The sequence below is a fragment of the Canis lupus genome, chromosome 8, assembly GCF_011100685.1.
Source record: "Canis lupus familiaris isolate Mischka breed German Shepherd chromosome 8, alternate assembly UU_Cfam_GSD_1.0, whole genome shotgun sequence".
Classification (NCBI taxonomy): Eukaryota; Metazoa; Chordata; class Mammalia; order Carnivora; family Canidae; genus Canis; species Canis lupus.
Genome location: NC_049229.1, coordinates 37004719 through 37021642, shown reverse-complemented (window position 1 = coordinate 37021642; position 16924 = coordinate 37004719). Strand labels below are relative to the sequence as shown.

General features: G+C 40.3%; 1 protein-coding gene across 5 annotated transcripts in view; it reads right to left on the bottom strand.

The window, feature by feature from the left end:
- The window catches only part of SYT16 (synaptotagmin 16), a 235213-nt gene that overhangs the window by 203872 nt on the left and 14417 nt on the right, over positions 1 to 16924 (bottom strand). The window contains exon 2 of one of the 5 annotated variants that reach the window (XM_038544892.1): positions 14560 to 14790. The exons of the other annotated variants lie outside the window; for them this stretch is intronic. Coding sequence (XP_038400820.1) covers positions 14560 to 14572 — 13 coding nt within the window. The 5' untranslated portion in view covers positions 14573 to 14790. The remainder of the gene's footprint in view (positions 1 to 14559; positions 14791 to 16924) is intronic. 5 annotated transcript variants of the gene reach the window in all.

Sequence of the window (16924 nt, the reverse complement as noted above, 5' to 3'; positions counted from 1 at the left end):
TGGACATTTTTCCAAAGGAGATGTATAAATAGCCAATAAATATGTGAAAAGATGCTCAATATCACTTATCATTAGGGAAATACAAATCAAAACTACAATGAGATACCACCTTACACCTGTCAGAATGGTTAAAATCAAGAACATAAGAAACAACACATGTTAATGAGGACTGGAGAAAAGGGAATCCTCTAGCTCTGTTGGTGGGAATGCCAACTGGTGCAGCCACTCTGGAAAACAGTATGGACGTTCCTCAAAAAGTTAAAAATAGAACTACCCTAGGATTCAGCAATTGCACTACTAGGCATTTACCCAAAGAATACAAAAATACCAATTCAGAGGGATGCATGCACCCCAATGTTTATAGCAGCATTATCTACAATAGCCAATTTATGGAAAACAGCCCAAGTGTCCATCAACTGATGAATGGATAAAGAAGATGTGTTATGCCTGTGCATATGTACATGTATAAGATGGAATATTACTCAGCCATAAAAAGAATGCAATCTTACCATTTGCAACAATGTGGATGGAGCTAGAGAGTATTATGCTAAATGAAATAAGTAAGAAATAGACAAATATTATCTGATTTCACTCATATGTGGAATCTAAAAAACAAAATAAACGAGCAAAGGGGGGAGGCGGGAAATAAAGAAAGAGGGAAACCAAGAAAGAGACTCTTAAATATAGAGAACAAACTAACAGTTTGCAGGGGAGCAGGCGGGTGGAAGGGATGAGTGAAACAGGTGATAGGCATTAAGGAATACTCTTGGATGAGCACCAGGTGTTGTATGGAAGTGTTGAATGACTATATTGTACACCTAAAACTAACATTACACTGTATGTTAGTTCTAAACCAAAAGTTATTTCTTTGAAAAAAATAATAAAATTGATAAACTCCTAGCCAGGCCTATCAAAATAAAAAAGAGAAAACACAAATTACTATTTTCAGAAATGAGAGAAGGAAAATCTCTAGGAATCCTACACATATGAAAAGATAATGGGAATATTATTAACAAAATTATGCCAATAGTCCTAACAAACTTTAATGAAATGGAAAAATTCCTTCAAAGACACATCTGACCAAAGTCCATTCAAAAAGAAACAAATCAGGGCAGCCCAGATGGCTCAGTGGTTTAGTGCCACCTTCAGCCCAGGGCACGATCCTGGAGACCCGGGATCGAGTCTCGCACGTCAGACTCCCTGCATGGAGCCTGCTTCTCCCTCTGCCTGTGTCTGTGCCTCTCTCTCTTTCTGTGTCTTTCATGAATAAATAAAAATCTTAAAAAAAAAAAAAAGAAACAAATCACTGATATTAACAAAATAGCCATTCAGAGGTCCTCAGCCTTCATCCTCCCCATAGAAACATGGATTTGACAACAATCCATAGACAAAATACCTTTGTGAGAGCTTTGGGATCTAGGTAGGAGATTAAGACTCATGGTAGAGTCCAACAACTAGGAAAGCCACTTTGAAAAGGCAGGCTTGCCATTTTCAGACATGGCTGCAGACCCAGGAGCAGCCCCATCTCCCTGTGGACTCAGTCCAGCCCAGCTTATCCAAGATCCTACCATCAACCCCACCTGCCCACAATCCTAGAAAACAAGCCTGCCCACCATGGACCCAACTGTGGACTTAGAATTAGCCCTGTGACTCTACTCTTATCCCATTCAACTACAGTCCCAGAGGCAGCCCTGGATACCAGGACATCCAGCAGGAGCCATATTAACCTGTGCCCTGGTAGCAGGTCTACCAACAACAGGCCCAACTGTGGACCTGAAAGCAGCCTCCTCAGCCAGCTTCAGCCCCACTAGATTGTGGCTCTGAAGGGCAGTTCCATATGCCTGTGAACCCAGCAGATCTTTATCTGCTGAAACCAGTCTGTAAATACTAGAAGTAATTGCTCCTTCAAATGCAGATGCCAATGCAAAGCTACAAGGATCATGACGAATCAGGCAGATATGGCGTCAACAAAGGAAACTAACAAAGCTCTAGTAATGACCCTAAAGAAATGGACTCCATCAACTGCTTGATAAACAATTCAAAATTATCAACTTAAGGCAGGTCAATGAACTACAAGAGAATACAGACAACAAAATGAAATCAGGAAAACAATACATGATTAAATGAAAAGTTCAACAAAATAAAAGAAACTGTAAAATTTAAAAAGACAAACTGAAGGACATCACAGTGTCACATATTTGAAGAATTAATATTGTTAAAATGTCCATATTTCCTAAAGTGATCTATAGATTCAAATGCAATCCCCACCAAAATCTCAACGTTTTTTTACAGAAACAGAAAAAAGACCTGAAATAGACAAAACAATTTTGAGCACAAAGAACAAAACTGGCAATATCACACCCTAATTTCAAAATACTATAAAGCTACAGTAATCAAACCACCAGGGTACTTGCATAAAAACACACATAGGGGCAGCTGGGGTGGCTCAGCAGTTTGGCGCCAAATTCCACCCAGGGCCTGATCCTGGGGACCCGGGATCGAGTCCCACATCGGGCTCCCTGTGTGGAGCCTGCTTCTCCCTCTGCCTGTGTCTCTGCCCCTCTGTGTGTGTATGTGTGTCTCTCATGAATAAATAAATAAAATTTTAAAATAAAAAGAAAAAAAACACATAGACCAGGGGTGCCTGGGGGATGCAGTTGGTTAAGTGTCCGACTCTTGGTTTCATCTCAGGTCGTAATTCCAGGGCCCTAAGATCAAGCCCCACATGGGGATCAGAGCAGAATCTGCTTGAGATTCTCTTTCCCTCTCCCTCTACCCCTCCCACTCACTCTCTCTATCTCTCAAATAAATTAAAACACACACACACACACACATACACAGAGAGAGAGAAATAGAACAGAGAATCCAGGAATAAACTGCATACGCTATTAACTGATCTTCAACAAGGGTGGCAAGAACACACAGCGTGAAAAAGAGAGTCTCTTCAATAAATGGTGCAAGGAAAACTGTATGTTCCCATGCAAAACAATGAATTGAACCCTTATTTCACACCATATAAAAATCAACTCAAAATGATTTAAAATCTAAACATAAAACCGGAAACAAAACTCTTAGAAGAAGCCATAGGGGAAGAACTTTCTAAACATTAGACTAGGCAATGATTTCTTGGATACAGCACCAAAAGCAGAGACAACAAAAGCAAAAATAGATAAGTAGGATTACACCAAACTATAACACTTCTGCACAGCAAAGGAAATAATTAACAAAATAGAAAGGCAATCTAAGAAAAAGGAGAAAATATTTTTCAACCTTATTTAAGATAAGAGATTAATACCTAAAACTATACTATATAAAGAACTCACAAGCTCAAAAGCAACAAACTCTGATTAAAAATAGGCAAAGGACCTCAACATATATTTCTCTGAAAAAAACATAAAAATGGCCAAAATGAGTATGAAAAGGTGCTCAAAACCACTAATCATTGGGGAAAAGCAAACCACCTCACACATGCCAGGATGACGATTATCAAAGAGAAAGAAAAGAAAGAAAAGAAGAAAAAAAAGAAAAGAAAAGAAAAGAAAAGAAAAGAAAAGAGAAAAAGAAAGAAAGAAAGAAAGAAAAAGAAAGAAAGAAGAAAGAAGCAAGAAAGAAAGAAAAAATACAATAACGTAACAGACACCCCAAAGACCACAAAAACCCACCCCAAGACCCCCCTACAACCCTCACACGTCCCCAAACGCCCACTAACTAGAGCGAGCTCGGACTGAGTGCGTTGCTTCAGAGTTGGTGAGAATGTGGACAAGAGGGAGTGGTTGGTGGGAGTGTAAATCAGTGGAACTATGGAAAACAATTGGGTGTTTCTTCAGAAAATTACAAATTACAAATTGGGTGTTTCCTCAGAAATTGATCTAGCAATCCCACTTACAGTTATACATCCAAAGGAATTGAAATGGCGGTCTCAAAGAGGTATCTGTACTCCCATGTTCACTGCAGCATTATTTACAATTGGCAATATATGGAAATAAATGTCTATCAATGGATGAAGAAACAAAGAAAACGTGGTATAAATATACAATGGAATATTATTCAGACTTTAAAAATAAATCTTTCCATTTGCAACAACATAGGTGGTCCTAGAGAACATTATGCTAACACATATGCAAATACAGAAAGACAAATACTACATGATCTCACTTGTATGTGGCATCTAAAATAGTCAAACACATAGAAGCAGACAGTAGAATGGTGGTTACCAAGGGCTGGGGAAGGGAGACATGGAGGGGTGTTGGTCAAAGGGTACAAAGTTTCAGTTATGAAAAATAAGTTCTGGAGATTTATGTGCAACATAGGGCCTATGATAACAATATATTGTATGCTTAAAAATTTGCTAAGAGGTAGATCTTATGTTAAATGTTCTTACCACAAAAAAAAAAAAAACTTTAACTTTTCGTATGGAAAAACAAACAATCCAAATGGTTCATATCTGCTAAAGAAATTGAATTTGTAGTTTTAAATAACAACCTCCACAGGGGATCCCTGGGTGGCTCAGCGGTTTAGCACCTGCCTTTGGTCCAGGGCGCGATCCTGGAGTCCCAGGATCGAGTCCCAGGATCGAGTCCCAGGATCGAGTCCCAGGATCGAGTCCCAGGATGGAGTCCCAGGATGGAGTCCCGCGTCGGGCTCCCGGCATGGAGCCTGCTTCTCCCTCTGCCTGTGTCTCTGCCTCTCTCTCTCTATCATGAATAAATCAGTAAATAAATCTTTAAATAAATAAATAAATAACAACCTCCACAACCAGAAGGCTTCACTAGAAAATCCTACCAAACATTTAAAAAAGATAATACCAGTTTTGCACAATTTAAGAAAATAGAAGATAAAGAAACATCTCCCCACTCATTCTATGAGGAAAGAATTATTTTGATACCAAAATTGGGCAATAACATTAAGAAAACTTAGACCAATATTTTTCATGAACAAGAACCTAAACACAAAAATGCTTAGAATCTTATCCAACAACACATTAAAAAAGGATAATACATAAGATCAAGTAGGCTTTATCTGTGTAATGCAAAAATAGGTCAACATTCAAAAATCAAAGTAACTCAACATATTAACACTCAAGAAGAAAAACTAATCTTCTCAATAGATGCAGAAAAATCAGACAAACTTCAGCATACATTCTTGATCAAAATGCTCAGCAAGCTAGGAATAGAAGGCAACAGCCTCATTCTGACGACAGGCAACTACAACAAACCTACAGGTAGCATCAGACTTAATGATAAAAGACTAAAATGCTTTCTCCCTAAGACTGGGGAGATAACAGTCAAAACTATAATGTTTTGTTACATTGTTCTATAAGCATTTCATATTTTGAATGCTAATGTACGTAGTATTGCTTTTTAATTATAAATATTAGTGTTTTAATTGCTAGTAATACAGAAAATTTGTTTTTTTGTATATTTTATCTTACATCCTATGAAATTGCTAGACTCATTTACTACTTCTATATTTCTGTAGATTCCAGTTCATAACTCAGGGCATATCAGTCTTCAAGGTTTGGAGTATTGGGGCAACTCTCACTGAAGATGAACTAGCAAGATTCTTATAAACCACATAAGGAAATGAAACACCATGAGGATGAAAGTGCAAATAGTTTTATTTCTTCCTTTTCCATTTGTACGTCTTTTATTTCTTTTCCCCCCACCATATTGCACTGTACAACAAGAAAATCCAGCAAGAACACAGTCATAGAAATTGACATGCTAATTCTAAAATTTATATGCAAATACAAATAACGTCAATTACCTAAAACAGTGTTGAAAAGAACTTATACTACCTGACTGCAATACACACCTACATACATACATACATACATATATACATACATAATCAAGGCAGCATGGTATCTATGTAAAGACAGACAAAAAGATCACTGAAAAAGAATAGATTCCAGAAATAATCCCATACATATATGGTCAATCAATTTCCAATAAAAGTGCCAAGGCAATTTGATGGAGAAAGGATAATCTTTTTCAACAAGTGGTGTTAAAACAATTAGAAGTCCATATGCAAAAACAACGAACCTTGACCTTTAGCTCACAACATAAATATTAAATGGATAATAAATGTAATATCTAACATTTTAAAACTTCTAGAAAAAAACCATGGGAAGAAATACTTGTAACTTTCAGTTAGGCAACTATGTCTTAAAGTAGAACAGTAAGCAGAAAATATAAGTTAAAAAATGAAAAATTAGGTTTTATCCAAATTAAAAACTTCTGCTCTTCAAAACACATAGAAAAATGAAAAGGCAAGTGACAAACTACAAGAAAATATGTGCAAAACGTACATCTGACAAGGGACTTGTATACAGAATACATAAGGAACTTTAGTAACATAATAAAAAGACAAAACACTTTTTAATTAGACAAAAAACTAGAACACACACTTCTCTAAAGGAGATATATAGATGGCAAATAAACACATGAGAAAATGTTTGACATCATCAGTCATTGGGAAAATGTAAAAGCTACCATGAGATATCTCCTCATACCTACTAGAATGGCTAAAATAAAAATAAACTGACAATAGTAATTGTTACTATGGAAGTAAAGTAACTGGAAATCTCATACATTGCTGGTGAGAATATAAAATGGTACAGCCACTTTGGAAAACATTTTGGCAATTTTTAATAGTTAAATGTACACATGCCTACCATATGATCAAGCAACTCACCTCCTAGATGTTTACTGAAGAGAGATGAAAACACACATCAAACAAACATTTGCCTGTGAGCATTCATAACAGCTTCATTCATAACAGTCAAAAACCTAAAACACCAAGTCCACCAACTGCTGAATGTACATCCATAAGATAGAATACTCCTCCATGTAAAAAAGAACAAACAACTGATATATACAAGAACAATGACGAATCTGGGCAGCCCGGGTGGCTCAGCCGTTTAGCACTGCCTTCGGCTCAGGGTGAGATCCTGGGGACCCAGGATCGAGTCCCACATTAAAAAAAAAAAAAAAAAAACAATGATGAATCTCTAAAGTACTATGTTAGAAAGAAGCTGGTCATAAGACAACATAGTATATGATTCCATCTTTAAAATGAAAACTCCAGGCCTGAAATGGCATCACCTAGATTAAGTCCCCAAATCAGTAAATCAAAACATAATACCTAACCCACAGTTTCAACCCCCCGTAATGTAACCTTCAGTCAGTCAACATCGAATGGTCAATACTAGGAAACTGACTGATCTGTCTTTTCTGCTCGTCTTAAAAGGCCAAACTTGCCTAACCAATATGCATTTCTTGGTAACAAATTCCTTTATTTTTTCATGCCCACCATCTTGAAAAGGCTTTTTTATTTTTGTTTAGTTTAGTAGAGCTCCCCTCTACTTGCTAAATGGGATGCTGCCCGATTCATGTATTATCTAATAAAGTCAATTAGATCTTCGGATTTTCTCATTTGAATTTTGCTTTTTAACACTAGCTATATGAAATTTTAGAAAAGGCAAAACTGTAATGATAGAAAACGTGACTAGCTGCCAGGGGGTGGGAACAGGGGGTAGGGGACTGTCTGCACAGGGGCATGAGCAAAATGTTCTAATTATAAATGCAGTTACAAAACCGTACATTTTTCAAAACTTACAGAATAGTGCACTTAAGATTGGCGAATTTTGTTGCATGTAAATACTTCGATAAAGCTATAAGAATATAAGCATATAGCAATAAAGTATGAAAATGTTACTAAAGAAAGTAAAAAGCACCTGTAATTCAACCATCCAGACTCTACCATGGTCAAGACTTCTGTGCATTAAAATGTTTATATTCTTACCATTAAAAATGATCTTTGTAACTGAGGATTGATGGAGGGAGGAGGTGGGGGAGGGGCTAGATGAGTGATGGGTATTGAAGAGGACACTTGTGATGAGCACTGGGTGTTGTACGTAAGTGGTGAATCACTGAATTCTGCTCTGGAAACCAATACTGTACTGTATGTTAACTGACAAAATTTAAATTAATAAAAAGAAAAAATGATCTTTGTAAATTTTCAAACTTAATTTTGTGAATTATTTTGTAATCTACTTTTTCTTCACTTAACATGAGCATTTCTGTGTCCATAAAGAAATAGTACAACATGACTTCTAGTGCTTCAAAATTGTCCACTGTGCACATGCAAAATAACATGTTCAGGTTCATTCCCAGGGTTTGCTCTGTGAGCAATGTGGTGATGAATCTCATTACTGAGAATCCAGCTCTCTGATCACCACTTCCTATATTTCTAGTTCACTCTTCTTAGAGTTCCCACTCTAAACTACCCCTCCCCATTCTTCCAGGACCTACATTCCTTGGACCCCACTTCCTTTCCAATGCCCCTCACCCTCCTCAAGATTTTCTTCCTCCCTCTCCTAGCGTACAGCTTTGCAGTTCACTGCACACTCCCTCTACTCACTTGCATCTTTCCACTGCCTGGGACCCATTTAGCAAAACCACACCCTGCTAAAAGCCAACTCTCTGCCCACCCTGCTGACTTTCCGTCTCAAGACAGCTGAGCAAGGCTGGAGAAAACGCTGGGTGAGCTGAGTAGCCTTGTGTCATATTCCTGGCCACAAACCTCAGAGGGATTCTCAATGCTTGTGGCAATCTTTCCCTATGTCCCAGTCCACCCTCCACCCAACCCCACTCTCCTAGTCCTGTGCCTCACTATCTATTGGGAGGGGCTGATGTTCTTATTTCCAATCCATTACAGACCAATACTTTTGTAAAAGACTATTAAACTATCTCAGCAATGCCAACTGCTACAAAAGTTTCTAAATGCTTAGTCTCACTTTCTGTACTTACCTCCTGGAAGGGCAATAATCAAGAGCTCACCAAGGGTTCCTCCCCACTAACCCCCGCCACCCCTTACACTGCAGTCTCAGAGGACCCGCACTCCCTCTCCTTTCTCCCCAAACTGCCAGCACATCCTACTGCTCTTGGCTGACCTTGTTTCCTCTTTCACAGACAAGGAACGAAGGACCTATCTATCTCAAGGCACTCTTCCTCTCCCTGTACTACCGATGAAGTGTCCACATTCCCATCTAAGGCTAAGGTTCCATTTAGACACTAGTCACACTGATTCAAAGGCTGGATTCCATCCAGTCCTCTTTCTCTCCTCACATACAGTTTCGTCTCTACCACATCACTCCCATCAGACTAAATGCTATTGTTTCTCCCATCTTAAATAAATCTCTCTGATCTCAAGTCCCATGCACCCTCTTAAAGCACTCTCCTTTTATCCTATTGCACTTTCTCCAGTCATTCTTCTCCTTTCCTTAACCTACTCCAAACAGGTTTGCCTGGCCCCTCCATCAAAGGGTTTCTCAAGGCCAAAGTCATCTACTTTGTAAAATGTGACAGTCAGCGGGCAGTCTTTGAAGCAGACACTTGTGATGGTCTGCTTCACATCCCCTGGGCCCACCTCTGGTCTCAGCTATAGCTGTGATTCTATGCCCACTGACAACATTGCTTATCAAGCACCCACATCACTTCTCTCTGCTTTTCTGCCTCAGTCTTTCTCCCATGGGAACTTGCTAAGTACAGTAGAGGAGAGAAAACCCTTAACCAATAAAAATCCCAGCTCCCCACTATTTGAATAGACATTCTGGTGGCACTCTGTATCCTTCTCAGAAGTGTCAGGGAAGTTAATCCCCATAATCAAAAGCAGTCACCTTGATAACACACCCTTTGCTGGCATTCCTCCTCAAGACCTCACCTCCCCCAGTTTCTCACTCCTACTCCTAGGATCACCTCCCAAAAAATTTTTTTAAGATTTTATTTATTTATTCATGAGAGATACAGAGAGAGAGGCAGAGACATAGGCAGAGTGAGAAGCAGGCTCCCCGGAGGGAGCCTAATGGGGAGCCCTGGACCCAAGGATCACAACCTGAGTCAAAGGCAGATGCTCAACTGTTGAGCCACCCAGGTGTCCCTCACCTCCCACATTAATATCTGTACCCAGGAACCTGTCTGCAAGGCCTGCTTTTAAAAGAACCCACACAAAGGTAATCCTTACCTAACTGATCATATCTGGCATGGTTGATCATTCTCTCTTCCTCGAAACAAATTTTTACTTGGCTGCTACAATAGTTAACTCTCCTGTTTTTCCTCCTAACTCCCTGATTGTTCCTTCACAACCTCTACTAGTCCTCCTCCCTGACCCCTGAATCCTTGGCCACTTCTTTTCCATGCTTATGCTTACTCCTTTGGAGATCATAGCTTTAAATATCACCCAAATGCGGATGACTCTCAAATTTCTATACTGAGACCAGCTCTTTCCCCTGAACTCCAAACTCAGACATCCAAATGCCAAATCAGTGTCTCTACTAGGATGTTTCATAGACATCTCAGTTTCAATATTTCCAAAGCTAGACTCCTGATCCTTTCCTACAACCCTCATCTGCCTAAGCCTACTTTTCCAATCTTTCCTCCAAGTTCATGGCAGCCCCTTTCACTTGCTCCAGTCAAAATCCTTAGAGTGATCTTTTGTATCTCTCTTTCTCTCCTACCCCAAATTCAGCCTATTAGCCAATGCTATCTGTTCTATCCTCAAAATAGGATATATCAGATTAGAGATTGGTGGGAGACAGCAAGGCGCAAATGTGTACATGTGTGTCTATCTCCAAAATCTGACTAGGTCTCACCCCTTAACACTGCTACCCACTGAATCAAGCTACATTTTATATACCTGGTGTCACCCTTTATTTACTTTTAGTCAATTCTCAAAAAAGCAGCCAGAGCAGTACTGTTAGGATGTATATTAGATCATGTTACTTCTGTTATCAAACTCCTTTTTAGCTTTGGTTCTCAAAATAAAACTCAATGTCTTCCTACTTACTAGGTCTCAAGTCTACCCCAACTGGCCCTCAACCATATAAACTCCCCTCCTCCACTCTCTCTTGAGTCTAGCTAGGCTGGCCGCTTCACTGTTCTTCAACCACACCAGGCACATTCCTGGCACTTCCTTTTCAGATTCCTTTGAGGGCTATAGGGATAACATTTGAGTAGAAAGATACGAAGTTCATGTGTTAATTTGACATTGATGAAAAAAAGACTCTCTCAGTCTTTTTTTCATCAATGTCAGTTTTAAATTTATACAAACCACTCAAGTTTATTATAAAAAATCTAGATCCCCTTTCATGTAGAAAAACTTTGCCTGGGGATCCCTGGGTGGCGCAGCGGTTTGGCGCCTGCCTTTGGCCCAGGGCGCGATCCTGGAGACCCCGGATCGAGTCCCACGTCGGGCTCCCGGTGCATGGAGCCTGCTTCTCCCTCTGCCTGTGTCTCTGCCTCTCTCTCTCTCTCTCTCTCTCTCTGTGAGACTATCATAATAAATAAAAATTTATTAAAAAAAAAAAAAGAAAAACTTTGCCTGGATATAAGGATTGATAAGTAAATGAATAACATAATTACCAATCTATTCTTATGGTAAATTATTTGGCATAATAGTTTTGAATAGCTTAACAATCATCCTATTATATATACATGTACATCTGTAGTTCCATGCAAAATTAAGGTTTAATTAATCCACCAAGAGGCATAAGATAAGCTTGTTCCTTTAACTCTCCTTAGCAAATTAACTTGGATTCAGATAGCATTGAAAAGAGTATGGCAGTGCAAACATGCCCTCTACCTTGGTCTCCTATTAACTTGAAGGACTTTGTGATTTATAGTTAATGAATTTTAAAAAGAAAAAAGCTTTGTGGAAACACGAAGCTAATATCAATAAATTTATCTGGGTCCTTTCAGAAAAAGAATAATACTTATTCAGTAAAGTACACATAGTTCATATCATCTTGCCTCCTGTTTCCTATCAAAACAAGTGTCATGAGAGAAAAATCCAAGAAAACGTCTTAAGAACCAAAGTACTAGAAATTAAGATCCCAAAGTTCTTTCTACAGACAAGTGAAGTGAGAGTGGGGAGGTATTTGCTGCATATGTCACAGCTATGCAAGTAGGAAAAAGTAAGCAAAAGTATTTGTAAAATTTAGGTAAACCCTTATGGGGTACATTTGCTCTCTAAGTTTGAGTTGCCCAATTGCAAAATGCAGGCTTCCTCCTGCCAATTAAAACTTGAATGAACATAGCAATGGGGACAAAGATATCCAGCCTGTAAAGGGCCCAGTAGCCCAAAGGTCGGAAATGATTTCAGTTCTTCTGGCTTTAAAGCTGTGTTTGTTCGGGACACGTAAAGAACAATAAAAAGTTAAACTCTGTGCTTTAAAAAAAACAACAGTAATTCAACAGGCAAGGAAACTCTGTTTATAGTAACAACTTGAATCGAAAGAAAAGAAAGGAAAAGAAAAGAGAAGAGAAGAGAGAGAAGACGAGCAGACGAGAGAGAAGCGAAGAGAAGGAGAGAAGAAGAAGAGAAGGAAAGAAAAGAAAAGAAAGAAAAGAAAAGAAAAGAAAGAAAAGAAAAGAAAAGAAAAGAGAAAGAACAAAAGAAAGAGGAGGGGGGGCGAGTCCTGTACGGGGAGGCCGGACAGTCCGGCCGGAAGGCCTTCCTTACTCCTTCCTTCCGTCCTCTCCTTCCTTCCCTTCCTTCCTTCCTTCCTTCCTTCCTTCCTTCCTTCCTTCCTTCCTTCATTCTCCCCTCCCTCCCTCCCTCCCTCCCTCCCTCCCTCCCCCCCCTCCCTCCCTCACACCTACTCCCAATTAACTTTCTTTCAAATAAAAAAAGGTCTTGAATTTTTAAATGATCCTTTAGAGCAACTGTCATTTTCATAACTTCCAGTTCAATCCCTTCGCTCTGTCACAGTCAAAAAGATGTGATGTTAGCCTCAAGAGTAGTCAGAAGAATGTTCAAGTTCACTAATGATCACTGACATGTACAAGAGCAAACAGAAGCAATAGACACATTTCTCCAAAACAACAGATTTTGTCAAATGCATCTGATACAGAGGACATCAAAGGGATAGACATAAGAGAATCCCTTTCTATTTCTTCACTTTCTTCAAAGTGTTCACAATCTAGCTACTGGGTAGATTTAACAAAAGCAGACCAAAATGTTTTTCAGTTTAAAGATAACCAGTTAAAATTAAAGAATTTCAAATTAAAGAGACTCAGATTTCCAAAAGACTTCATAAAAATTGTTAATCTAGAAATTCTCTGTGGCTTCTAATCATGTGTATTTTTTGAATACAAAAGCAGTGACACAGGATTGAGCCATTCCTTTTTCTAAAACCAAACTGAGTGAGCTAGGGTACTCCCCAGCATTCTCTGTAACTGAAAAAAGCCAGGGATCCAGCTGTAAATGTGTACCCACACAGGGACTACTGAGTGGTGCCTTGCTATTGTTTTTTGTTGTTGTTTCTTTAATTTTAATCACACATTGTTCCCTCCAAAAGGATCCTGATAGTCTGGGAGACCAAACTGCTGTCTGTAGATGAGCCTAGGAAACCTTCTGTTACTTCCTACACATGTAAGCATTCAGCCCTGGGGAGATCCCAAGGGATTTCTACCCCATTTCAGTAGATTCTGGAGCCAGATTGGTCCCTCATCCCCAAAACTAGTTCCAAATGACAGGGAACCACAGGGCTAACCTAATCCAATGACTTCCTCTCATTTGGGTGACTGTACCATTAATTATTCTGTTTGTCAAATCTTCAGGCTCTCCCCCTCCATTGGCTTTTGCCCATCAAGCCTATAAATATACTCAAATCTTTCCTTGGTTAAGGGGATGCTAAGCCACCCTCTCATCTCCTTACCTTGTACGGATTTCTTGACAAAACAGCCTATAGTCACTGGCTCTACCTGTTTGGCTCCCTTTATCCTTCATTTCTCTAATCTGGCTGCTTCAATTCCCTTAAGCAACTAAAGGGAATAACCCACCAGTCTTCAGCCACCTCTCGTCACCGCCACTTTGAAGACCTTTGTTCATTATCTTGATCTCCAAATCTGCTTCTTCTCTTACCTTCTGTATCAAACAATGAGATTTTCATCCAACCAGTTGTCTAATCTTAAAAGCTCTATAATCTTTCATTTCTCCTTCACTCTGTGTATCTAATCTCAAACATATAAACCCTGGATTCTACCTCCACCTTGTCTCTTTCATCCCTATTTTCCCCACACATTACCTGAGCTCAGTCCCTGAGCACCTCTTGTATGGCTTGCTCCAATAACTGCTAGCTCACTTCTGCCCCTGCCCCATCCTGCACCTCCTGTGTCCCCCACCCAGGTTTCTTCATCGTCTCTCCCTCTCCACTGTGTTCCACAAGGCTCCCTCCCAGCTTAATTACAGTTTCTTGAACGGGAGAGAAAAAGACAAAAGCATAGCTAGCCCTGAGGGACTGACACATTTCCCTAAGTAAACCCATAGGAATCAAATGCAATAGCAAATGGACTGTGACTTGCTGGCCTAAAAGATAAATGAAGATTTTCTTAATGCCACAAATGAAGTCCTCTGGGACGAGGCTCCAACCCAGCTCACCTGTACTCGCCCCCATGCCCCTCCCCAGATTGTTCCTACATGTCCATTTCCCATGATCAGCTGTGTACTTCCAGTACTCAGACCTGTGCTTGGGTGGACCCCACTGCTTCCATGTACCTGCATGCCTCATTTCTTTCCCACTGTGAAGCTTTCTCTGCTATCTCCAGGCCCCATTCAAATGTCCTCTCCTGCAGGTAACTTTTCCTGTTGCATCAGTGGAATTGTCACTTCCTTCAGCATTTCTTCACAACTCTGGCTGCACGCTCTCCTGGCACATAGTGTCCATTTGCATCAGGTACTTGGGACTGCAGGGTCTTCATATTGCAAGAACCCAGTACAGTACTCAGCCTGTAGTCAAAATCCAATAAACAAACACCTTTCAGTGGTTAGGGCTGACCCAAGTAAAGAGATGTTTTTGCCCTGCAGAGGCCTCCTACTGTCTACTTCTCCTACTGTCTACACCAAACATGATGGAGGAGTTGCATAATTTATTGAGATGTCAGTCTGTGCTTTCTTCCTGCTTCTATTGCTATCAGCATTTTTCCTTCTCCCTCCCAAGAAGATAAAAAACTGTATGTGTGGAGTTCTGGACTCCTTGGCCAGAGTCACATGAAATGTGTAATGGTTTTTTGTATCGTAGGGTCATGAGTGGAAACTGCAAGGTATCCAAGCAAATTTCTGTTCAGACAGTAGTTTGTGGAGGAAAGGTAATATCAAAGGGGAATAGAAATGGATATCCTTGAAGACCAAGAAAGGATTGAGTTTAACAGACTGTACTCTGTCAGAAACCCAGACCCCATTCCCACTGTGCCTGCACAGGTGATAGGAGGGACCACTCCAGGAAACCTACAGTGAATGTACTATGTATCAGAGGGGCCACTGATGTGAGCAGCCGAGAGTCAACTGGCTTGGCTTTGATGTTATTCCAATCTTCAACTGCAGCATATAAGACTGTGCAAGCGTCATGATGGAGCCGATGGTGGACAGTAGACTGGGCCCTATGCCAAATCTGTGCACTGCATCAGCCTGGGATTCTTATATGAGCTCAGGGAGTGGGCAAAGTTACCTTAGTAATGACTGAGATTGAATTTCCCCTCCAACCGGACAACTAATTCCATGTAATTTAGAGAAATAAAGGAATGTGACCTAAAACAATGAAAATATTGTAATCTAAAATTAATACCTACTATACAATGTTCACTCAAATCCCTAGGAAAATTACAAGATCTCCCAGAACATCCTTCAGACAGCTTTGGGACAGAACATTGGCCCATTCTGGCTTTGAATACATATTACCTAATACACCACGATGCTCTTACATAAGAAATAAAAGTTTCTTGCACATATACATCTGTTTGAAACTGTTAGAAAGGGCAGCCCGGGTGGCTCAGCAGTTTAGTGCCGCCTTCAACCCAGGGCCTGATCCTGGAGACCTGGGATCGAGTCCCACATTGGGCTCCCTGTGTGGAGCCTGTTTCTCCCTCTGCCTGTGTCTCTGCCACCCGCCCCCCCCCCCCCCCCGTCTCTGTGTGTGTGTCTTTCATGAATGAATAAATAAAATCTTTAAAAAAAATGAAACTGTTAGAAAGTCTTCTTTTTGTGTGTGCTGTGACTCTTCAAATCATACTCGCTCTCAAAGGCAAAGGCAGAAACAACCCAGGGTGACCAATTTCAGCTTTGCAAGGTACAAGGATGTAGAGAAAACGCGGCCATCTGGGGAAGTACAATTCTCAAGCATGGCCACAAGGTGGCAGAGTGACCCTGTCACCAGAAGCATACTGTCAACGGGTAAGTTTGGAACCTAGGATGTTGAAGAATCCAAGCGACCTTTAATAAAGGTGAATATGATAAGCATGCTCCTAGAGGACTCTCCTGCTGAGGGATTTATACTCATATTATTAATACTCCAGGTTTGAATGCCTGGGCAGCTCAGTCAGTTAAACATCTGCCTTTGGCTCAGGTCACAATCCCAGAGTCCAGGGATCCAGCCCCCGCATCCAGTTCCCTGCTCAGCGAAAACAGTCTTTTCACCCTTTGCCCCTCACCCCACTCGTGCTCTTTCTCTTGCAAATCTTTTTTAAAAATATTCCCGTTTTAGAAGCAGGCCTTCCACGAACCTTATGGATGCTGAGCCCCTGGCTCAAGGATCAGCCTGCCATGTTCAGTGGAGGATCACGCCTGTAATGACATCTGGCCCTGATTGCTAGCAAAAAGTTACCCCTTGAACAGGGGTCTCATATGAAACCCCCTCAATCCCAAGGCTCTGGCAGAGCCTCCAAAAAAGAAAGAGAATAGATGGTACGTATCTGCATTGAGAAAAACGAATTCAGCTCCTCATCTGGGTGAGTGCCATGTCGACACAAGAGCTGCTATCAGCACACTGAGCTACCAAGAGACTCTGAGAAGCAGGAACAAAAAGCTGGAAGAGACTGTGATAAATCAAGTGCCAGGAATTAGATTTCTTTGACCTGAATGAAAAAGG